Source organism: Leptosomus discolor, chromosome 17, assembly GCF_034619465.1.
Source record: "Leptosomus discolor isolate bLepDis1 chromosome 17, bLepDis1.hap2, whole genome shotgun sequence".
Lineage (NCBI taxonomy): Eukaryota > Metazoa > Chordata > Aves > Leptosomiformes > Leptosomidae > Leptosomus > Leptosomus discolor.
The window spans coordinates 9,680,372-9,704,439 of NC_141407.1; the positions used below are offsets into that span (position 1 = coordinate 9,680,372).

General features: G+C 39.8%; 1 protein-coding gene across 2 annotated transcripts in view; it reads left to right on the forward strand.

Moving 5' to 3' along the window:
- The window catches only part of PTPN1 (protein tyrosine phosphatase non-receptor type 1), a 42,445-nt gene that overhangs the window by 16,717 nt on the left and 1,660 nt on the right, over positions 1–24,068 (forward strand). Inside the window, exons 2-8 of one of the 2 annotated variants that reach the window (XM_086474536.1) lie at positions 12,096–12,186; positions 13,969–14,069; positions 16,035–16,133; positions 18,893–19,030; positions 20,326–20,535; positions 21,174–21,335; positions 21,981–22,216. In XM_086474536.1, coding sequence (XP_086330662.1) covers positions 12,096–12,186; positions 13,969–14,069; positions 16,035–16,133; positions 18,893–19,030; positions 20,326–20,535; positions 21,174–21,335; positions 21,981–22,216 — 1,037 coding nt within the window. The remainder of the gene's footprint in view (positions 1–12,095; positions 12,187–13,968; positions 14,070–16,034; positions 16,134–18,892; positions 19,031–20,325; positions 20,536–21,173; positions 21,336–21,980; positions 22,217–24,068) is intronic. The other variant, XM_086474537.1, reaches the window with a different exon arrangement.

Sequence of the window (24,068 nt, forward strand, 5' to 3'; positions counted from 1 at the left end):
CCAGAGGACAATAGCAGTGATGTGAAAAAATGTATGATGTTTTCCTGTGTAAGTCCTAGAAGGGTATTTTTGTAGCTTTAATTCCCTAATGAACTTAGAAAGGATTATGTGTTTGTGTTCTTACATACAGCCTATCTTTTCCCTTTGCATGCAAATTCTAATTGTGTTAACAGTCTAACAAAAATGAATTGATGGTAAATCTCAGAGTGTATGAAGTCTCCTGCTTTACCTATTATTCATTGCATTGACTGTGGTTTCTAGGAGGTGTTGTAAGGTGCCAAGTCAAGTTGTTGAATTTGTAAAGAGCTTGATAAGTAGATATGAGAACGACTCTGGAGCTCTTTAAAAATGCAGATTTTTTTGTTTTCAGGCACATCTAGTGCTGTAAGACCTCTCTGACATTGGTGGATTTTTTGCTTTTGATCAAATTGTCTCTGTATAACCATCTCTCATTCCACCTATTTCTTAATATTCATTTTGAGTACCCACCAAAACTTCTGAGGTCATCTTATTTCCTATTTTCAAGTAGTATTTGTAAATGGTCTTTGGTCTTCATTGTTAGTAGCTGGATGGCCACCCCTTTAATGTAGATATGGCACCATTCAGGAGAGAGAAGTACTTTTTTGTGTATTTGACCATCATCATCCATTTGCAACAGAAAGTAGTGCTGCAGCACAAGCTGAAAACTGTAAAAAGCGTGTTCCTATTCGCCAAATCCAGGGTTAAAAATCCTTGTGATCTTATTCAGGGAATCAGATGCCTTCCAAGGAATTGTCCTGGTGCTAAATGTGTGCATAAAAATCAAACAGTCTGAAATGTATGGGTGTAAAATCAAACTCCCTGGAAGGAAAAAAAAAAAAGCTTTACCACTATGAAACTGTTTGTAAAACAACTTTTCTTTCCCTGACTTGTTAGGATTGCCTTGAGGATTAGAACTATAGAATACCCCAAAGCCTGGCAAATAAATCTTTTTTCTCTGCTGGATAGGCAAAGTGATGGATTTAGGAGAAGTGATGACTTTGTAGTAGATAGCAGTTTTACCCACATCACAAATGTTGCAAAGGTCTTGCGTATTTTGTAGGTACTTTACCTGTCCCCTAGGGCCACTTTATGGCCTTACTCCTAACTCAAATCCCTGATGCTTCATGGATGCTTCCTAATTAGTTTCAATTAGGGAGAAAAGGGAAAGCTAATTAGTTGGCAAGGTTGTGTTCCCAGCTTATTTGTGGTTGGTGTTTTGGGACTGCTTTGTAAACACCTTGTCATTTTCCTCAAGATCCTTTCCCAGGACAAGCCTCCGGTTTAGTAGTGGGCTCATACTCTGTGCTGTCGACTTCTGCGCTCTGCCTTCATGGCAAAATTGCCTTTCCCTGGGGGAGGGAATGTGATATGTGTATCATACCAGTTGGAATGTTTGGAAGCTCTGATTTGTTATGCTTTTGTGGATAATTTCATAAACACATCAGGAAGGTGACTGTGAGCTGCTCGTATGGGACGTGTAGACATATATCTTGAGGTGGAACTGCATCTTTTAAGCTTAGAGCAGTGGCTTGCTAAAACATTGTTCCAATGCTGTTTGTCTCTGGTAACTCGTAGTTGTGGTGTGTGCTGGACAATTAGATCTCTGTCTCACATATGGTATCTTAATTTGAAAATTACCTTGATAAAATTAAGATCACTTGGGAATTGTAGCCTGCCCTTTTCTCTTTGACAGTTCTGTTATTTTAAGAAGTTCTGCATGTTATTGATGAGCATGTATCACTGCAGATAGGCAATAGTGGACTTGACTGGTCTTCTGTTAATGTGACCGCTATTTTTAAGATACCAGTTAGTAATCTAGATGTGCTTAACTCATGTCATCTATTAAAGGAGTCAAAATAATGCTATGGTAGTTCTGCAATTGTGTAGGTTTAAACTGCTGATAAGACAAATGCACAAATGTGTCATTTCTTTAAAAAAATAAATCTAACATTTGTAATCTTATTTTGTTTCTTTAAAATGTCCTGAACGAAATGACTGCTGTGTTTGTCTATTAAGCAGCTAAAGTGCTGTGCTGTTTGTTTGGCTTTTAGTCAACATACTTTCCAGGAAAAGGTGAAAGGACACAAATACCACAGACATGTTTCGTTTGTAGTTCAGTGAATGTGAAGTATATGTTATAATCTAAAATGAAGCCTCTTTTTAGAAAACTTAACCGAGGCTTAGTAGGAAGACTCAAACTTCAGCTCCTCAAATATGCAGGGCTGCTTGCTTTCACGCCCAGCAAGTGTGGTATTAGTCATCAAGACCGCAGGACTTGTTCTGTGTTTGGATCCTCTGAGTCCTGTGGTAACTGTAGCAGTTCTGTTCCAGTTCATTAGATGAGCAGGTCAATAGTCTCCCCAGCGGATTTAGAGGGCCTTAAACAGTGACAGGAGAGCCGATACTAAACAACTGCCTGGAGTCTCTCTTTAGGCAGAAGATTACCTAGTACCTTAGGAGCCTCTCAAATTCCCTGTTAACAGTAGTAATAAAAATGCCAGATATTCTGTAAATTTATATTCTTTTTAGTGGGCAGCATGCCCAAGTAAATAGAAGAGCAGGATGTGTTCAGAACAAAAAGTCTTGGAGCAGAAGTATATGTTGGAGTCAAAACCCAGAGATAAGAAAAAAGGAATCTGTATAGATCTGTTCAGCTTTTAACTGATAAGACCTTGAATCTGTTGCCTGATGAGGGCACTCGTGGTGGTGGTGATGGAAGTGGGTCTGGTTGCAGAATGCCAATTGGATCAAAAATATTTCCTTGTTGTCAAATCAGATGCCAGGCCAAGGTTAGATTCTGAAACAATAATTAAGTTAAAGGATCTCTTAGATATCTTTTTCTTTTTTGAAACGTGTGAGCAAGTCTTAAATACCTGACAAGAAGCTAGCAACTGTAGTTTCATTAGGAAAGACATGATTTAAAAACAGTCAGCTCACCCCAACAAACAAACAAACAAACCAACCTGCAACCCATAAACCCACAGGTGACTTTTTGGTGTGTTCATCAAAATTAAGGAGACAGTTTGTCAGAGTGGACACCTGGAGGAGGGGGGAAAAGGCAACTTCAGACAGGGTCTGGTAATGATTTTTGTTGCTTACTACTGTTATTGTACAGCCGACAGGAGTTAGGAGTATAATTATGAGCAAGTTTTTGTCCCTACACCAGAGCACATGCTCTGATGCCCTGGACCTGTATAGATCCAATCACACATGCCTTCTGTGTGAAGGGAGAGGACAGCAAGTTATTAAATGGAACTACGTGCCTGTGTTTGCTTACAGGAACATTCTTCTGCTTCAAGATTGTAAATGTGCTTGTTTCAGTGTGCTGAAATCTATTTACAGGAAGTCAGGCTCCACTGATTCACTTTCTGCATATTGATTTCTGCCCAAAGTGAAACTTCTGGTATTAACAAAGCATGAGTGATTTTTTTATTTTCTCCCCCCCCCCCCCCCCCCCCCCCCCCCCCCCGCAGACATCACTTGAAATGACTGAAAATAATAAAGCCTTTTTTTTATTCTTGAAGGTTGTGTGGTTTTTTTAAAAGGTGAGATTTAAATCTGAATAAGAATGATTCTGGGTAATTCCTGTAATGGTGATGAAGTTTACAACTGGTTTGTGCTTATCTAGAGCAAAAAGTCTCATTTTTTCCTACCTTTATTTTAGTATCTTTTCTTGATCTTCTGAAGATAAATTAGCCACTGCCTGGTAGAATAACCTGTTTCCAGGGCTCTAAGAATAGGCTATCCGTATGTCAATCATGACAGGTAAAGAACCACCACCTGGTGATAGGTCCTGAAAAGCTTAAAGGAAAATACTTCAGTTTATTTCTTCTGACTCTCTTCTGTTATGACTTGGGGATTTAAACCATCAAGTTACCTGGTTAAATTCAGAGCAAAATCTAGATTTTAGTTTGCTGATTTCAACTGAAGATGAAGTAGGTTTTGATAGCTTGATCGAATGCCTGTTACATAAAAAAAAATACTTTATCCTTCTACCAAAGGGTTTTTGGATAAAACTGTTACAGATTAAACCGTGTCAACATGGCATTGCCTTCTACTATCTTTTAGTAAATAGGACTCTGGTTACTGAGAGATACAGTGTCAATTGGCTGCTGTTAGACAGCTGTTAGGAAGTTTATCTCAGTTTTATTGTGGATTTTACAAAATAAATTATTTCTATAAGCCAGATATTAATTTTTTTAAAAAGTTGGCAGCTGTTACTAGTGTTATTAACTGTGCAAACCAGGCTAATTAGCTTTCGTCTGAAGTCTTCTGCCCTTTTTCTAGCACAGTCCTTGAAATTGTTTAAACAAAAGATTATCTCAAACCTTTTAAAAAGACTGGAATTTTTTTTTTTTCCCTGTGGAGAACACTGAGCTTTATAGATGAGTCAGGCTTACTGCATTTATACATTGAACTTCTAAGACTGAACTTCAGTGTTAAGTGTATGTTAATTGGTGTCAATACACCACTGTTCAAATTGATATATTAACCTATGCTGCTTTCTGGGACCCATGTAAATTAATTTGAATACTTGAACATCTAGCATATGTTTGAAAATATTTGTGTAATTTCGAGGGAGCCGAAAGGGGCAAATACACAGCTGCTTAATGATTAAGAAAAACCCCAAAACCCCAAAACAAACCAAACTTCTTTAAAAAGCAGTAAAACTTTAAAATATTAGTGACTAATGACTGTGAAAGTGAACAATGTACCTGTACAAATGATGAAACTGGGAGGACGGAGTGATGTTGATGCAGATAGCCTGAAGCTCAGTGTGTCACTTTGTAAACCTTGCTGAAGAAGGGGCACTCAAAAGCAAGAGGGATTACAGTTGATTGTCTCATTTAGTTAGTTAGTTATTTTAATCAAATGAGCTCATTTCTCTTAAGATTACATGGTGATAATGGATTACGCAGGAATTTGGGGCAATAGTACACTCTTGCTTTCTTAAGGTTAACTGAGGCTGTTAACATTGTATGTAGTATCTCTGAAAGATAGTAGAGGATTCTGAGTGAGCATAAATAAAAAGTCATGTCATTCCATGGTTCCCATTTCATGAAGTCGGAGATCCCCTTGAGAAACTGTAAACTATCTGCACTGGTTCCAAGGGCATCTCTTGTCCTTTTGTTTCCAATTTGCAGCTTGTCATTTGCAGCTTGGCTAAACTCTAGAAAATACCTTGTTTGTGCAGCACAGTGATCTGGTTTTGCTGTGAAAAGGTGTCAGAAGAAGCTTTTCTCATCCCTCCCTCACCTTCTAGTACTTGCAGGTTTTGTGTCTCGTCTCTCCCCCCCCCCCCCAGCCTGCAAAGTTGACACACATGGTCTTTACCTCCTTGTTTTTTTTGGGGGTGGGATGGGTTTATTTGTTTCATGGTGGTAGCTCTATAAAAGCTATAATGCTGTTAGGTGGCTTATGAGATGTTAGACTGAAAATATTAGGTAACTAGGAAGGGAGGACTGTGTTTATAATCACAGTTGTCAGTTTATGAAGCCTGGAATACCTAGAGGCCAGGAATACATATTTTTAAACTCATACAAAACCCATACTGCAAACAAATTAAGGTCTGGATTTGCTACATAGACTGAATTCCTTTAGGAGTTATGTAGATAGCTGGGCTGTCAGATGCACCAGTCTATTTGAGATGAGGTTAAACCAAAACTCTCTCTATCTGGAGAAACCAAAACTCTGTCTGGAGGCCTCTAATGTTTGGGCAAATCAAGATCTGGATCTCGTCTCCATGATTACTTTTCTTACAGGAGAAGAGTAACTGAGTTAGAACCTCTTAACACTTTAATGAGACTGTGGTTTATTTCCTGGCACTGACTTTGTTGGATGATACAGATAGCAAAGCTTTTCTTTTGTACAACAGCTGTCAAGAAAAAGCTGTTTCATCTTCTCAAAAGTCTCTATCCTTCCAGTAACGTTTAAGATGCACTTCTGCAGCAGATTGACTATCTGGGAGGAAAAATAGAGATGGACACGAAGACGAAGGAAACTTCAGGATGACCCTCCATTCAGTTGTTTCCTGTTTTGGCAGTGAGTAGTGGCTACAAAACAGCAGTAGAGTGTTCCTGCCAGCTACTCTGAACTTCTTTTGTTATGGGTCATAAATTTCAAGAACAAACTGTATTTTGAACTTACTGAAATTTGAGAAGTCTCATGTAATTCTGTAACCTAATATTAGAGTTCAGATATTTGATCACTCTGGCTCTGCTGCAACCCTCAAAAAAATCAGAGTTGAAAAATCAGTTTTTACTCGTTGCAGATAACGACGTTGAAGAAATACGAGAATCTGAACAGCTGAGTTCTGCAGAATTGCAATTATTTATTCCACAGCAATGTCTTCCTTTTGACAACAAGCAAAATAAATACGCTGTTAAAATTTGGAAATGACAGTAGTCTATGGCTTTCTCTGTTCTGGAAGTGCACGTCCAAGTTGTAAGAACCATTCAGGTGCAAGTGTTTAATTGAGCACTTACAGTGTTCGGTTACCTACCATGATGAAGTGGGTACAATAAAGTACTGCAGGATTTACTTTCATAATTCTTAAATTTCTACATTTAGGCATGTTGAAACTAGTCAGTAGTGAGAAACAATCCATGATATTTGCTAGCTACAATAAATGTGGGCCCAGAAAAAATTAGTACACTTTCTCATGTGCTGATATGATTTAATAACACAATCATGCCCAGTTTACATTCTCCTGGGGGGTTATTTCCGTGCCTACAACCAGCTGACTAGTGTCAGAAACACTGCTTACGCTGTATTGCTACAACCTGTTCCAGATTGCCCATGTAGTGCTGAGTTAGCAAGGGGCTTTCTAGGAAAACCATGTTGCAAGTGAGTGATTTATTTATTTATTTATTTATTTTCCCCACACACAAACTCACGTAATAGTGTTGTTGAACTTTAAACAAGCCTGTCCCTTTCTCTCGCTCTCTACTTGACCTCAGGAAGAAGCTTGGCACACCAGCAGACTGGCTTTATTGGGGGAGATTAATAAGCAAATCAATCTACCATACTTTACTTGAAACCAAAACAGAGAGACTAGATAAAATGTTCTAAAAAGGTCTTAAAATCTACATTTATTTCATTTATCTGGCTAAAATTCTGGATCTTGTTGCAAAGACTAGTGTTATGTGATGCAATTGTCTGTTCATTTATGTGATCTCTAGATTGCCTTCTTGTTACCTAAAAGTTACATCCTCATTTCATGTCCCTGTCCAAATATCCCGATGTAAAGTTTAATATAGGATAAGAAATCCAATCTTCCTTGTCAAAGTGGGTTGAATGAACAGTTGATTGATGTGTGCTTTGTATCTTAGCAAGGTTCTTTTGTGAGGACTCAGTTTACTGCTTCTCAGTGACTCAGTTTGCTCCCTTACACACTGAATCTGAAGACCCTTTCCTGTTTGTGTAAAGTAGCTGTTTATTGTGGATCCCTTAGTACTACCTGTTTTTCTTGTGGGCTTCTGTACAGGTCTTTGCCACCTCATATAATTTTAGGGGTATTTCCATTCTGAAATCAGCCTGTAATGTCGTCTCAGAAAACAGCAGCTTTCACTTGACTTTACTGTAACTTTTTTCTTTTCACTCTTCTACCTTTTGCAGCAGTGTCATCATTTTTTTCAGTGTTATCTTTAAGAGGAAAGATTATTTTTTTAAAAAAACTCTTAAGCTAGAATTACTTTTTTATTTAAGTCTTTATATACTTGTTGTGAATTGCTTTTCTTAGCATGACTGCCTCAGTAGATAGATTACTGTGCACTTCTATAGCCCATGATAAGATCTTGGCAATTGCTGCTTCCCGTAGGAACACAACTGTTAAAATGACAGTATATCATTATCTCTTAGTCTGAGCTACTCCAGAGTTTATGGTGTAATAAAATTGAGGCCTGCTGCAGAGTTCCCCAGGAGCCTTGTTGAATCTGAAGGCCTTTAGACTGGACGTTTAGTTTCTCTTCTGGAAATACTGGCATGTGAATCTATGCAACTCTGCAGTGTGCTTGAATGACTGCTGTCATGAACACCTCTTCATGTGATCTTACCTAATACTTACTTGGGGATTTTGAGGTGTATCTTCTCTTTCTTAATCTCCCAGTGGTGTTGGAACAAGATGGGGAAAGTATAGTCAAGTGTGCTGTTGTGCCAAGAGTTTATGCATGGCAGCTGTAGTGTCATGCGGAGTACCAGTGGCTGGGACAAGTAGGACAGTTTGCAGAAAATACTTACTGAGCAAAGCGGGAATTGACCGACCTACAACTCCAGAGTAGTTACAGGTTAGGAGGCTGAATTGAGGGTGATTTTTTTGAAGGCTGAGAGAAATGGAAAGAACGGGCTGTGGGCTACAGAGTGAATCACTAATGATAGGTTTGTGGCAGGGGGAAGGGAGGAAGGGTCAGGTGTTCTGGTGCAGAAGGCTTTGGGAAAAGGGGCTGAGAGCCATCGTGAGCACCTCTTCCTGATGAACATCTGGAGGACTCTGGAATTGTCTGAACAACACAGCCATCTGCCTTTGCATTCTGTGTTCTTTCTTTGCGGCAGGAAATGTCGTGCTGTCAGCCTGAGCGGATCCCATTCATCCAACTGAGAGCAACCTTCTGTAAAGTACTAAAGAACTTCTTATTCCAGTCACTACTGAAAGTTAACAGCTACAGGAACTTGCCATTTGAAGAACAGCACTTCAGGAGACTTCCTCTTTCCACCCCTGAAGTTTTTGGGGGTATTTGCACAGGGTACAGGACTTAAAACCAGGAGATGAGTGGCATGGAATGACTCATGCTCAAAACCAGAAACATTTGACTTTGGAAAACTGACTTCAGTTCTAGCCCTTCCTCATTAAAGTTTTATATTGCATGACCTTTTAAATGAAATGTCGAGCTTCCTTTTTAAATGATAGGATCTCTGCAGTGTGACTATGAGTGTGATTCAAGAAGATGTTTTGTAACTATCAATCCCTGTGTTCATCCACCAACTTCAGTTCTCATGACATCACTGGCTTCAAGTTCCTCATAGCATAATATTTCCATGCTTTGAATGAGTCTGCTTTCTCCAACACGGAGATCCCATAGTACTGTTACTGACATACTCTGAAATGGCCTAACACCAGTGAACGTCAGTAGTTACGTGACTCCTGCAATAACCGATGACAGAAGTTTTAGAGGAATGCACAAGAAGGCCTGTAACATGGCCGTTGTACGGAACTTGTCACGAGATTGTTCTCTCCAATAATTTTCTCTGTTGAAGGCCATCTTATTTCCACTAAAGTCAGCTTCATATCCTGGAAGTGATCTTAGATTTCTTGTCACTTTACATGTTCTTGCAACTGCTGTAGCTGCCAAAAAAAAAACCCCAAACAAAAAAGACCAACAAAAAAAACCCCAAACCACTTTTATCCCGTATTGCTGAGAAGAGTATGCCCCGTCTTTTCGGATATGGATTTGACCACTGAGGTCCAGGCATGCATATCTTCCAGGGTTTTCTACTTTACTGGTGATCATTACATTCAGAATTTAAATGCTATAAGCTGGTTGGATTTTCATCCAAGGCAGCAGCTTGCCTGTTGCCATATCCAGGTGCCTCATTTTGTTACCACCCCACCCCATTTTTTTCTGTTTGTTGAGCTGTGCTTCAGAAATATATGACACTTTTTAAATTGTCTGGGTAACTACTTACTTTTCGTTTTCTCTGTGCCTATGGGGAGTTACACCTCTCCTAGAACTCCCTTCTTCTTTCAGTACCTTTAGGCATCATAACGTCTTTAAAAAGATCTAATATTTGGTAGCAACCTAACAGCCAGCTCTGTTCCCAGAACAATAAATTGCCAGATTGAGATCCTTAAATGTGTGATGTTGGTATTTGAATCTGGGGAACTCTTTGAGGCTGGGAGTAGTGTGTATGTGCACATACACATGTATGCTTAAGTATAATGTTTTTATATTAGAATGCCTTTGTATCGTTCCATTTCTGTAATGAAGCATTTAATCCATTTCCTTTTTTAAAAGAGGGGACAGGTCTTTCAAATTTGTTGATGCCGTGAAAGGAAACAGTGTAGATTAGTGCTACTGATAATTTAACCCAATATTTACAGCAAAAATGCCTAAGGGTCTTCTGGTTTGGTTTGCGTTTTGCTGTTGTTTTTGGTTTTGTTTTTTTTTTTTTTAATATAAATCCTAAGTGATGGGATGGTTGTATTGTTTGTTTTCTTGGTTTTTTTAAAACACTTAAAAAAACATACATAGGCTCTGTGGGAAATGTGGTTACAGATACAGAAAACGATTTTTCCTAGTTCCCTCTTTTTGTCTCTTGTTAATCCTGTACAGTCAGTACAGAAGAAAAATAAACCCCTGCGAAATATAAAGTCACTAACCTAGGGACAGACATGAATTTATGAAAACACCCATTTTAGCTGCCTCATGTTTGAAATATTAGACTGTAGCAGTCAAGATCATATTCTCCAGACTGCATTCTTCATAAGCAGAAATACTGGCAGCCATGTGTTAAGTTATAAAAAGAAAGCAGCTGATGTCAGGGCTTATTTTAGTGAGGAGCCATTTCAGAATACTGTACTAATTTTGAGCAGGTATACGTAAACTAGAAATGTTCCCTTGTCGTATAGCATTCGGTGTAAATTGATACGTATCTGAATAATGGCGTAGAAAAAGATGAACAAATAATAAGCTGCAGTAGATAGCCCACTTTAAAAAAAAAAAAAAAAAAATCTTAAGCATTGTTCATAGTTCTTCATGTAAAACTGAGAGGAACTGAAAACCAGGTTGGTTTGACCTGCATTTTAGGATTGCATTTGCTGGTGTAAAATCCTCCTGTTTTGATGTTGGAAGGCTACCACAGTTTGAACCAAAACCTGAGCTAATTTGAAACTGTTAGTAGAGGAGTGCCCAGCCTTTCTGTGCAGGTGAGCTATGAATCACAAGCAGCCCTCCAGACGCACTAACGTCCTGTGTGCAGAAACCTGTTCTCCAGTCACACTGGGTGTGGATCCACTCCATGCTCAGATATGTCTGTATCTGGACAGATAACTAATATTAAACTCTGCTTCATTTGGTTGGCTATATTTAGCGAAATTAATTTCATCCAATGAAAGGAGATTAATTTAGCTTAATAATTTCTTTTTAATTATTTTTTTTTAGTGGCCTCTGGGCTAGGTTCATTTGCTCATGTCATGTATGCGCACAACGTCTGTCTTAGGATTTCTTAAACTTAATTATGCTATTGAAATATCAGTTCTACAGTAAATTCATTTCTTCAGTTTTCATTAATTTCAGTTAAATCTAACAGCTTCATCCTGACGTTCCTAGTATTATGATTTTTAAGAATTGCATCTTTAGGCAGTATTTATTTACAGTGTGAAGTTTTGTTTCTACAAATTGGCACTCATGTCCAATGACAGCAAAATTCTTTTTATTCTGATTTTTGAAATTCTCTCAGCTGAGCTATTATATGCCTTTGAAAAAAACCTTGCAAGAAACCCTAATTATAAGCTTGAGATGATATATATGTTTTAGTTGAGCATGTGAATTGAATACAAAGAACTTTCACCTTTCTCAGCTTTGTGACATCTTGCTGATAATTCAAGGTAAAGGTGTAAGTGATCTGAGACAAGTCATTGCTCCATGTGTGTGTTTGATGCCAAGGGGGGTAGACAGATTTTTTTCTATCACAATGAACATTTTTCTAATTGCTGCTGAGTCAGAAGTACAATTGATAGTTTCATTGATGGTGGAAACAATTCCTTAAAGCAGTTTATATGAAAGTGCTTTGGGGCAGAGACCCTGATCCATCAAGAGTGTAAGGGCATAATGTCTGGTGAATGTTCTGCTACTTTATTATGCACAGTAATAATATTTTAACAAGTAATGTTAGTGGTGGATTCTGGTAATTTTAAATTCAGTTTTTAATTTGAAGCCCAAAGTGCTTTCTGTCTAGAACTAGAAATGTGAAGATGTGAAGTCAAATGGGGATTTGTCTTGAAATAGCTAATGGTATGATGATACTAGATGGATTAATATTTAAGACTTTATTTTTATTTGTTTTTTTTTTTGTTTCAGGACATCAGGCATGAAGCCAGTGATTTTCCATGTAAAGTGGCCAAATATCCCAGAAACAAAAATAGAAATAGGTACAGGGATGTCAGCCCCTGTAAGTACACTTTCTTTTCCATTGTTTGTAGCAGACTGTTGACCTCTAATGACTTCTTCTAACAGCTAAATGTTGCTTGTAAGATCAAGATTTGTTGTTAGGTGAATGTGCATCCAAGACAATTCTTTTTGTTAATATATTTATTTATTAATTAGATGTTGCAGGGTGCCATCGTATCCATAGGATTATACTAGAGCAGCATACAGTAGATGTCTTATTTATAGGCAGAAGCCTGAAGAAAGGAATTTGCTTTACCTTTGAATTCTTATGCTAGAGAAGAATGGTGGCTGAGGTAGCATTAATAAAATTGCAAGTATCCTTTCTATTGCAGTATACGTACGACAACGTCCTTCTAGTGAATAAGGCATAACTGCCCCTGTTGGGAGATGAGGAAGAGTCTTGCATAAAATGTACAATTACTAGAAATAAATGTAAGCTAATAAGCTAATTGGAATGGAGAAGAGAGGACATCTGCAAAGGTGGTACTACTGGTGTGAGACCCGTGTTTCTGAAATGATTATCGTTGCATATTTTGGTGAATGCTGGTGGGAAGTGTATCTTTGAGCATGTGCCCTACGCACAAGGCACAGCTCCATTGGTGTTGCAGCCTGTCATTCCTTGCGTGATCCCACGTACAAAGTAACATTCAGGCTTGCCTGTGCCGGGCGTGCTGTACTTTTGCGGGGCAGGAGAGACTGCAGTGATGAAAACACACAGAGTGCAGAGAAGTACAGGACTGGTTAAATGGTCAGCAAATAATACTTAATGCATCAGATGCTAAAGAAAGTTCACAGTTGATTTGCTAAACTGCCTTCTCTGCACTAAATGACAGTGCCTGTTCTGGGCCTTTTCCCTTTCGAGGGTGCAGCATTGCCGCCTGTTTTAAATGCAGCGTTTCTATAGGCTCTGTCAGTGGGCAAATGTGTATCTTCTGTTCAAAGCCTAGAGTATTATTGTATATCAGAAAATTTTTATACTTGGCAGTTAAAAGTTACTGAAGTCTTTGGGGAAATCAGCTAGGAACAATAATGTTGCATAGTTTGCTTTACTAAGCAGTTCTAATATTTGGGGTTATGAGTAACAAATGGTTCCTTTTTGCCTTTAGATAATACTGCTTCAAATCTGTTTGGCTTTCTTGCAAAATGTGGGAACATCTTGTGTGTGTTGGTTTTTTTGTTGGTGGTTTGGGTTTTTAATCCCAAGTGGAGCAAGCTGAAACTAACAAAAGAGCAATGGAATTACATTTGCTGTAATTCTTGAATTTCAATCATTCTTTCTGTGCAGTGAGGTGTGGTTGGGTTGGGAACAGTAGCTAAATGTCCATTAGAAGAATAAGTTATCTCTGTTTAGTTTGTCCAATATGTGTTTAGGCAAACCTTTAACAACCTTGAACAAGCTGGGTTTGAATGTTTAAGCTGCAAAAGATAAGCAGTTGTGGAATTAGATTTATTTAAAAACAGTAACTTGATAACTGTCCAAATAGGTCAGTGTGATCTGGTTTACAAGATTACTTCGGATGCAAGTACTTCCATTCTTGCAATGTACTCCTGGAAGACGGAGCACAGCTTATGTTCACTGCTCTGCTGATGTGCTGTTCCTGTAGTGCCTATATTCTATTTCCAGGGTTACAAGCAGCAGCAAACACTTCTGTGCTACCTGAAATTAAGCTCTTTTCATTCTTCAGGATGACTCGGCTTTTTTGATCCTAACACCTGATGAGGTTGTGCATGGATTGTGCTGTGTTGCATATACATTAACCAGTGTTTTCTAATTATGCTGCAGTTGATCACAGTCGAATTAAGCTAAACCAAGGTGACAATGACTATATCAATGCTAGTTTGATAAAAATGGAAGAGGCCCAAAGGAGCTACATCCTTACCCAGGTAATTGCTGGCAGTGGATAATAAAAGTCACATGGTGATTGGAGTTGGTTTTCATGGGGTTTTTTTAGCCTTATTATGTGTTTTCTTTATTGTAAGGCTAGTTAAGTGTATAGAAACATCTGTGTGTGTATATCCATACACGTGGAACAATTCTACAGAAATGCTACGTATTTCTTCTTGCTTCCTGTCAGCACTGACTTGACTTTATGTAGAGTATTTTGGCCACTTTGTGTATTTGACTTTAGACCCATCTAGGCTAGAAGCTAACATACTTCTGGAATTCTGCTTGTTGGCTTATGATAAGAAACATTTAGATGTGGTTGAAATGAATTGCACCTCTACATGGAAGGTCAGCACAAAGGCCTCAGACCACTAGTCTTCAATTGCCTGATAAATTCTCTGAGCAGACGTGAACCTCACTTAGTGGGAGGGCTTCACATTTACAAAACTATATGTATGAACTTCAAGATGTTCAAAACCTATTTGAAATAACATACTTTAAATATAACGGGTGTTAATGTGTTCCGTTGAGAGGGGTAGAAGTTAACTAAAAAATGTATTAGGGAATTTCTTCTCATCTGTTTCAAATGCTCTGCCACATATTTCTTCTTAAACGTCCTTCTGAAAGTGATGTTGCCGTAGTATTTGCAAATAAAGTACCTCCTAATAACATGACTTCTAAAAAGTTGGGCAATGCTGATGCTTCTACCTGTAATGTGAGAGAGGGAAGCTATGAATACAGGCTTTAGTTATGGGAATTGGGGGGGGTGGGAGGGAAGTGGCTGTTTTTAACCAAATCTATGAATTCCACACCTATCTATAGAACAAATTTAAAAATACCTGGATACCCTGTTGTCTTACTGTGAGAGCTAGCAATCGTGCCAGAATTCTTGTTTGTCCTCAACGTTCCGTTTGCTGGAGACTGTCCTGGTCTCTAATCTTGACTTTTTTTTTTTACCCCTTCCTCCAACCTTTTAGATAAAGGTAGACTGGGATTGATATTTTCAAGCGGCAGCTCTTCCTTCCTGTTTCTAGAGAACAGAGATAAATCTGCTAAGGAAGAAGTGTACAGTGCGGTATTCAATATGAAAACGATTCTGTGCATACAGCTCTTATTCTGCTTATTCAGGACAAGGGAGTTGATCATAGGGTTGAACTGATATGTGGAATAATCAGGTGTGCAGCTAACTGGTACTAATTATCTGTTCTGATCCAGAACTTAATGGATTCCAATGGCATTATTTAAATCCAGTCAGTCTTTCTGAGGACCCTGGCCTGCTGTTCTGTTTGAGCAAAGAGATGGATACTGAATATGAGAGGCACGATGATGCTGGTTTGTGTTGCTCAAAATTCAGAGCAATGGCTTTGGAGTAGAAAATAGCAAAGGAACATAGCACAAACAAGTTGTAAGGAAATCTACCTTGTGAATAGATAGTAGTCTTTAAAAGGAGTTATTTTGTTCAGTCTCAAAGCAGATCCGTGAACATTCTGGGAAACCATACAATTTGTTACTGATCTGGCATTGTTTTAGTCTTTTAATGTTTGTCCATTCAGTCTAGTAATTTTCAAGTATTATGAATAACAATGATGTGTTGCAGAGTAGTTTAACACAGACGTTAATTCTGCTTTTAGTTAGTCAATGAGGTTTTATTTCCCCATTACTTTCGTATATCTTTCCTAAGAAAATTCTCTCAGCATTTTTCACTCCCAGTTCTCTTCTTGCAAATGTGACTGCTTCTCTCTTCCTGTTATGTATGGGGGGAAAAGATTAACCATGCTTTCATGGGTAAATTCATAGTGGGAAAATGGAACATAAAGCTATATCACTGCATTTTTTTAGTTTGAAATAAGAAGTTGCTTGTTACTTGTCTAAATTTATTGCCTAGTGCAGTAACTTTTACTGGGGAACATTGCACTGACATTAACAGAAAATAATGCTTATTTCTGGGGATTCTGTCTCTGCAGGGTCCTTTGCCAAATACTTGTGGTCACTTTTGGGAGATGGTTTGGGAACAGAAAAGCCGTGGTGTTGTCATGTTGAACAGAGTGATGGAAAAGGGATCCGTAAGTACTTACACAGTTCTAGCTATGTGTTCATTGCATATTTATGGAGTTTCTTTAAAAAAAAAAAAAACATCAAACCACCACAAAACCTAACCCAAAGAGGAGGGGGGAGGAAAATGCCCATAAGTAATCTAAGAAATTATGCCTAGAATTGAATGCCCAGTCAACCAACCTTAGTACAGTCAGAAAATTACTGTAGTTGTAGGTCCTAATTTCTTGTGAATTTGGCTGAAACAAGGCATGAACTCAATATGGCTCTCCACACAAATGAATATTTGGTCTCTACTGCTAACCTAGGTATCTGAATGTAGTTCTGTTCAGTGTGCACAGACTGTCTCTCAAAGGTCGTTTACACCAAGTGTTCATTCACAAGCATTACGAAATGGTTCTGAAGGAGTTGGGCACTTGGACTCCAGGTTTCCTTCACGCAGTAGAAGCTCTGATTATTACATGTAGCACCACGGCACATCTGTGTCCATCACTGTCGTTGTTTTACAACTTCGTTAGAGGTCTGAGGAGAATGGAGGTGCTGTTGAAAGTGCTTCACCTTGTATCTGTCTTAAGCAGTGGTGTTCTGGGTGATGGGGAACCAGCTGTTAAGCCAGTGCTTTACTTGCCAGGACAAGTGCGGTGGGCTAAGTTCTGTCCAGGCCTTTTAGGAAGTTTACGTTAGACGAGACAGGCAGAAGATGAAGGGAAACAATAGAAGAACAAGCACTTGGGGTTATTTTATGTAATTTACCTTCAGATAGAGAAAAAGTTTTGGTTCCCCTGGCACATGGAGAGGCTGCTTTGAGAGGAAATGCCTCAGCCTTTCGGATGGTGGAGAAGGCAGGAACCGTCCGGCACGGTTTTCATGCATGGGTCAGAGTTCTGCCTCTGTGCTAATTCCACAGCTGCCATCCTTGGAGTGAACTTGGCGGCTGTGCGAATTTGAGACAAAGGCAATTTTAAAGACTGATAGAAATGCACATTTTAAAGCTGAATGTTACAGTGCAGTCAGTGTAAGGACATTTTGGAGGAGGGGTAGCAGGTATGTTGGGTATCTGCTGGTGGTAACTGCTTTTGCATAATCAGGAAAGCATTCCCAACAATCAGGAAAATTCTTGTGCCATGAGTTGTGTTTTAATAAACTGCAGCCTTTTGAGTGCTTTGCTTTTTTTGTAGTGCAAGTGAAGTCATTAAAAGAGATGCGGTGATCGTGTTTTTCAATAGTTTCTTCCTTTCCAACCATTCCTGCTCATTCTCTGCACTGCCAGTAGTTTTGAACAAAATGAATTCTTGTGATCCCTTAGGGCAGGCTGCTTACACTTCTCAGCAAGCAGCAGTAGGGGACCTACAGTGGAGCACAACAAAATACTGTTTACGGAACATTTGGTGGAGAAATTAGACATAAAGCCAGTTGTTGTATCACTAACATCAACACAAAAAGAAAAGTGCAGAGAATTATAACTGCATTCTACACCTCGATAAACTAGAGGAGGGTGTATTTTGAATAAAAACTAGAATTAGTCTGGGCAAAACGAGCATTAATCCACCTATGAATGAAATACTGAAGGGTTTTCTTATTAAAATGCTGTGAGAAATAATTTTAAATCTTGAGAACGCTGCTCTCTTTTCATTGTTCTCCACTTCAACTTCAAAGCTATATTATTTGCCCTTTAATAAAAGAGGCATTAGCGTGTCCAACAGTCCATTCTTACTGCATGTTTAGGTATGGGCAAGTGGTCGCGCTCCCACTTCGGAGGAGCAGCGCGTAGTGGCAGAAGTGGCAGACCAGTTCTCCCAGTCACAATATCCTTAGATTGAACAGTCAGAAACGTGGTTGCAGACTTCCCTATTTATGATGCTGATACGTTTCTTTAGTTTCAGTTTTTTCCTGCACGCTGCAAAATGTGCTACTTTTCTATTTGGTTGACTCATTTAAGGCCCTAGCATGTAGCAGTCTTTGCAAAACTGAGCTCTCTGCGAAACCTTACTGAGAAAATTGAAATTCAGTCAGAAGTAGGTAATGGGAATGTTTGCTGAATGCCGAGGGGTTTTTTTTTGTTTGGCACTTTACTTTTAAACTGTGCCATGTGAAATCAAAATGATCTCAGTGCTATTTTTATTTTTGTGGTGAGGGATGGAGTAGCCCACAATCTCATCTGATGTTACACTGGCGAATGAGCAATGTTGTAATTCTCTATAGGTAGCTTATTCATGGAATTCATAACGCTTTTTCACAGTATGTTCTGCTCTTGTTGACGCCTTTCTCTTTTTTTTTTTTTTTTAATTTAAATATTTGACATGAGGATAATAAATCAAATGCAGAGGAGACTAAAATACAGATTTTGGCAGAGTGTTGTGAGAGCTTTTATACTTGGACAGTTCTTAGATTTTTGTTTGTTTGTTTGTTCTTCTGACACAAGCTAAAATAAATAATGGCTTTGGCGATTTTGATTAAATTCCATGGCTTCAAACTCTTTCAGCTTACATGTAGAAGAAAGAGAGCTCTACCTAAACAAACCTATCCTCAATCCTTACGTGTTTTCATGAGTTCAGCCAGGGTCAAAATTATTTCACTCATAGAAAAGATGCAGTGGAGATGTGCTTCTGCAGCACAAAGGAAGACTGATACTCTTCACGTTAGAATTGGTCCTCCTTGTAATAAAAGCATATGAAAACGTTTTGTAAGAAAATGTTGTATTTAAAGATGTTTATTCCTTGCCTTTCACACAAACATAAAAGACATGTAAACGTCTCCTATTGGTTTTTAGGTAAAGTGTGCACAGTACTGGCCACGGAAGGAGGAGAAAGAAATGTTTTTTGAAGATACAAATTTGAAACTAACATTGATCTCTGAAAATATAAAATCATATTACACAGTACGACAGCTAGAATTGGAAAACCTTACAGTAAGTACAGAAACTAGTACCAATCGGATTCTTAAATCTCTCTGAGGTGAGATTGCCTCCTCATCAACAAGGTCTTGAAAAAGAGGGTCACAAATTGTAGCAGATTCTCTTCTGAAATTGGTGATTCTGCATGAGATTGTTCTTCAGCCTCTAGTTTGTGTGTTGGGGAAACTCTTAAATATTTATGAAACGTATCTGGGGAAACTACAGTTGTTTTCCTGTCTCAGCCATACACTGAGTGAGTTTGTCTACCTTTCAGAGAACCCTTTATAAAATCACTTAGCGGATGTTCTGATGCTTTTGTCTTATAGCTGAAATAATTGCTCTTCCTGTCACTTAAGCTGCCTGTGTCTTGTTCTAAGGTTTATTTGTAGGTTTTGGCTTAAATCTTCAGGTTTCGCATTGATGGCCTTCCTCAGAGAGCAGGAACCGTTAGCCCTGATCCTGCAATGAGCTGTGTGGAGCTCGGTACAAGGGTCAGGCCATTAACTTTCAGAGAAATAATTCTTTTTTCTTTTTTTTTTTCCTTTTGCACAATACAAAGATAAAAGTATACATGCCGTTTCCCACCCTTCCTCTCCTCTCTTCTTCAACGCTGCCCTGTACTAGAGCAGTGAGAGGTTTAGTAGTCTTGGAAGAAAGTTTTCAGGTTGGGAACAAACCTATAAAGGAACAGCTGTGATAATATAAGGGCTTTGTCTGCAGGAAGTGTAAAGGGCTTCTATAACTTGAGGTGATTCCTTTTGAGAGAACTTCAAATGATGTTCTGTCACTAGAAACTGGAAGGCAGTAGTGCCAGCGTTTGAACTGTGCTGAAAAAACGGAACCATGTTATATAAATTTACTTGTCCAGTTTCCCGTGCTCAAAATGGAGACCTTCACAGCAAGAGGTGATTATCTGTAATTAGTTTCTTAGCTGTGCAGCTATTAGAGCTCCCTCAGACTGGTGGAACTTTGTCATTTGAATTTAAGTCAGCTGTTCTAAAGATGTAGTAGCAGTGTAGTCTGAGTAGCGTACAAAGCTGAGCAGGCATGTGACTCCATTCCATGTAAGTCAGAGTTATTTTCCAAGGAAGTAGCTAAAATTTTTCCAAAGGAACAAGCTTGAAGTTGACCTGAAGGTAAAAATATCTAATGACCGAAGCTGTATGTCTAAATATGCAAGTGACTGTGTGCTAGGAAAATGAACAAGGAATTGTATTTGCTGACTAGAACACTGTTGTAGGTGACTGTGCTTTGAACACTTCTGACTCGTGTATCCAAGCGAAAAGACTTCCTAAATGCTGTTTTTACAGACACAGGAAACTAGAGAGATTCTGCACTTTCATTATACTACGTGGCCCGACTTTGGTGTCCCAGAGTCGCCTGCTTCATTCCTCAATTTCCTGTTCAAAGTGAGAGAATCGGGCTCACTTCACCCTGAGCATGGACCCGTTGTGGTGCACTGCAGCGCAGGAATCGGGAGATCGGGAACTTTCTGTTTGGTTGATACGTGTCTTCTGCTGGTAAGAACTCCTTATTCCAGATGATGTGCTATTTCTGTAGAGTTATTTTGAGGAATCGTTTGTTGTAGGCTTACAAAGAGCTGTGGTATGTTCTGTGAAGTATTGTTACATGCTAGTTCCCATTATCTTGCTCATATTCTGGTTTGGGAGTGTATTCAAGGTAGATCTCATTCTTCACTGGCCATTTTGAGTCTGGGGAAGACAAGTCTGTAGTTTGAGAGTGATTTGCAAAGGTAGGCTTTGCCCTCGTGGTTAACAACAAAAACCCCCAGATGTCTCGAAGTAACAGTGTGAACTATCCTGAAACAACGCCAGAGAAGTCTGACGTGCTTCCTTTTACAGAGTCAGCTTCACCTGTAGGCAGGGGGAAATTGCCCCGACTTTAAGATAGAGCTGGAGTTCCCTTGGCTTTATTTTGTCACTGTGGAGGAGCAATTAATACACAGAAGTCAGGCCTAGGTTAAAATGTCCTTTTTTCCTCTCTAGTTACATAGTTAATTATAAATAGCTGCTGATACAGTTTTTTAGTAGTTTGTTAGTTCTGTAATGTGGAGGGTAGTCTGAAGGCTGTACTACAAAATGAGTTGTTGTATTAAATCTCATCAGAGCATAAAGCACGTTTCAAATTTCATCTTCAGATGGACAAACGGAAAGATCCTTCTTCGGTGGACGTTAAACAGGTTCTCCTAGAGATGAGGAAGTACAGAATGGGACTCATACAGACAGCAGATCAGCTCCGTTTCTCCTATTTAGCTGTTATTGAAGGGGCAAAATTCATTATGGGAGACGCTTCAGTGCAAGTGAGTACTGTTGACTGCGCAGCCTAGTGTAGGGAGCTGCAACTGTTGTAGCTGCAGCGAATATGCGGGAAGAACAGAATAGAAAGAAACTTTACATTCCGTGCTTGCTTTGGCTTCAGTAAATGTTTATATTACGGGGTTCTGAAATACAGTGCTTTACGACCTGCCACAACCTAAAGTGTTGTATATAAGAGCCTTCAAAAAAGTACCTGTTGTGTAACAGGCGGCCTTGTGAGCTTCTCAGCACTGTGACTGGGGCGTAGGCTGGTTGCATCAGCCTTGTCTTTCATTTCGGATAATAAAAGTTTTCTAATACGCCAGAAGTTTAAGTATTATGATTAAATCCTGTAAGTTTGTTTTATGGCAAGCAGAACTCTAGCAAAATGGATTCTATTTTGTGCTATTTAAATTGTGCAGAAGTAGATTAAAATTTCCTGCATTTGTAGCAGGTATCTTCTGTGCACTGGGTGTAGCTTCGGTTTGAGGTCTTGTGTGGGGTTTTTTTTTTTCAATGCAAATGAACAGCCACTCTAAGAATAAATGAAAAGGTACAGTATGAAGACTCTGCGATGTTAAAGTTAAAAGTTACAGTACTTACATAAAAGAAATATTGAAAAGCTTAATAGGGCTTTTCCTTCCCTGAAGGAACAGTGGAAAGAGCTCTCCAATGAAGACCTGGACCCACCACCTGAACATACCCCACCACCTCCCAGACCACCAAAGCGAACCTCAGAAATGCACAACGGAAGGATGCATGAACACACAGAGTTCTCTCCTAAACATCAAGTAGTAGAGGAAGAGATTAGATGTTCAGTCAGCACCGTGGAAGAGATGGTTCCAGATGGCAGAGCTCGCTCGTCTGTGCCACTGATCACAGACAGGTAATTCCTGTAGTTTCCTGTTTTTAACCATCCCCAGAAGACTGATCAGTTGAGAGGCTGTAGGACGTTTGCTCAGAAGTGGCATTTCATACTGAAGGGCCTGAACAGACCTCAATCGAGTCAGTGCCACTGTAGTTCCAACCCAAAATCCTTTCAGTAAAGGTCTTGTGCTCATGTTTGTTTCATTTCATGCATAAGCTAGTGCCTCTTACGGGACCCTGCCAGAGTAACAGAAGAAGTGACGGCACAGTGAGGTGGTTCAGTCTCAATTTACACACAGTCCGTGTTAAGTTAGAGGAGCTCGTTCGCTCCTGAGAGGCAGCATTGGCCGTGTTGCTGAAAACGGGGCTGACTAGCTTTAGCCACACTTAGAAACGTGAAATTAATTGCAAGCAAAGCTACTTGTGATGCAAGGAGGGGGCTCCTGAGCAGAGAACTTCTCTACCTGCCGTCGTGACCCAAATTGTAAAGACAGTGAACGTGCAGCGGGGCTGTCGGCGGGGGAAGCCGAGGCTGCCGCCTGCTCCGCCGCTAGGTGTCAGTCCTGGTGTGCGGGAGGGCGCGGAGCTGGGCGGAATCCGCACGCCTTGGTGTTCCTGGCGTCCGGCGTGTGACCGCTTGTATTCACAGCAACCGAATGGGTGCCACGCAGAACAACAACAAAAAAATCAAAATCAAACCCATAAAAATAAAAACCCCTACACCCACCAGGGATAATGAACGGGAAGTTTAATGTTCTTCCACTAGATGGGCTCCTGACAAGTCACCTTCAGCTTCCCGTAGGAATACTGAAATCAAATGCCGAGTTTTAGTACTGTCCACGGAACTAGAGCCTTTTTAACAGCTGCAGCTGGCAGGCTCGATGTGTTTAATTTAGCTGAACCAGTGGGGGAGTGTGTGACTCTGGGAACTGGAGATTGGTGAGATGTGTTTCCAGTAGTCTTTCTTCAAAATAAACCTCCTCTTAATTTCACATAGCAGAGGCTGAGACCATGAGCTGAACCTGTTGTCTCCCTCTAAATTCTGCTGGAGGCAAGGAGATAAAACACAAGTGTTTCCCTGCCAAGAGGCGCGGTGTTTTGATCAGGATTTTTCTGAATTCATCGGGGAGATTCTGGAAGTGAAATACTCAAATTCCAAACATCTTTACTAAAAAAAAACAAAGGAAGTTTTGGAAATAGGAATGGACACAAAGGGAGGCTTAGCTACACGAGAAGGAGATGTTGCAATGGTCGCACCTCCCTCATTCTTCCCTCCGTGACAATATAGTTCTGTTACCAGAATATTTGCCTGGGGTGTGAGATGCCAGCTAATGCTTTCCACGCCTAACAAAGAGTATGGATTTAAACCTGGTGTCTGGTGTCTTCTCATTAGCTGTATAAATCTGAACTTCTCAGTGAATAAATGATTTCCTGGAAATACTTCCCACAGTGTAGTTTAAATGAACGTAAGACACGTCCAGCTCTAAAGTGCTCCGAGACTCAATTTCGTTCATTATAGTCTGAGGTTGGATTGAGTCATCCTCTGGAGCTGCCTGTCATTGACTGCAGAGGCTGACCAGACACCTGCCTTGTCCCTCGCTGGAGTGAAACCCCACGCTAGGTGATGTTCGGGCGTGCTGGGAAGGGCCAGGGTTTGAATCCTGAGCTCCCTCATTCCGTACCAGTACTGTTGCTGCAGGGTCAGTTGTGATCATCGCTCTTGTCCTGTTCAGGACAGCGAGTCTGGGAGGGGAGAGAGCGAAACTCGCTGGGCAGGAGGGGAAGGACTAGAGAGTAGAGAACAGCCCGGTGTGAAAGGATGTGGGACAGTGCGAGGCTGGAGGAAATGGAGGGGTAGGAAAGGGGCATTG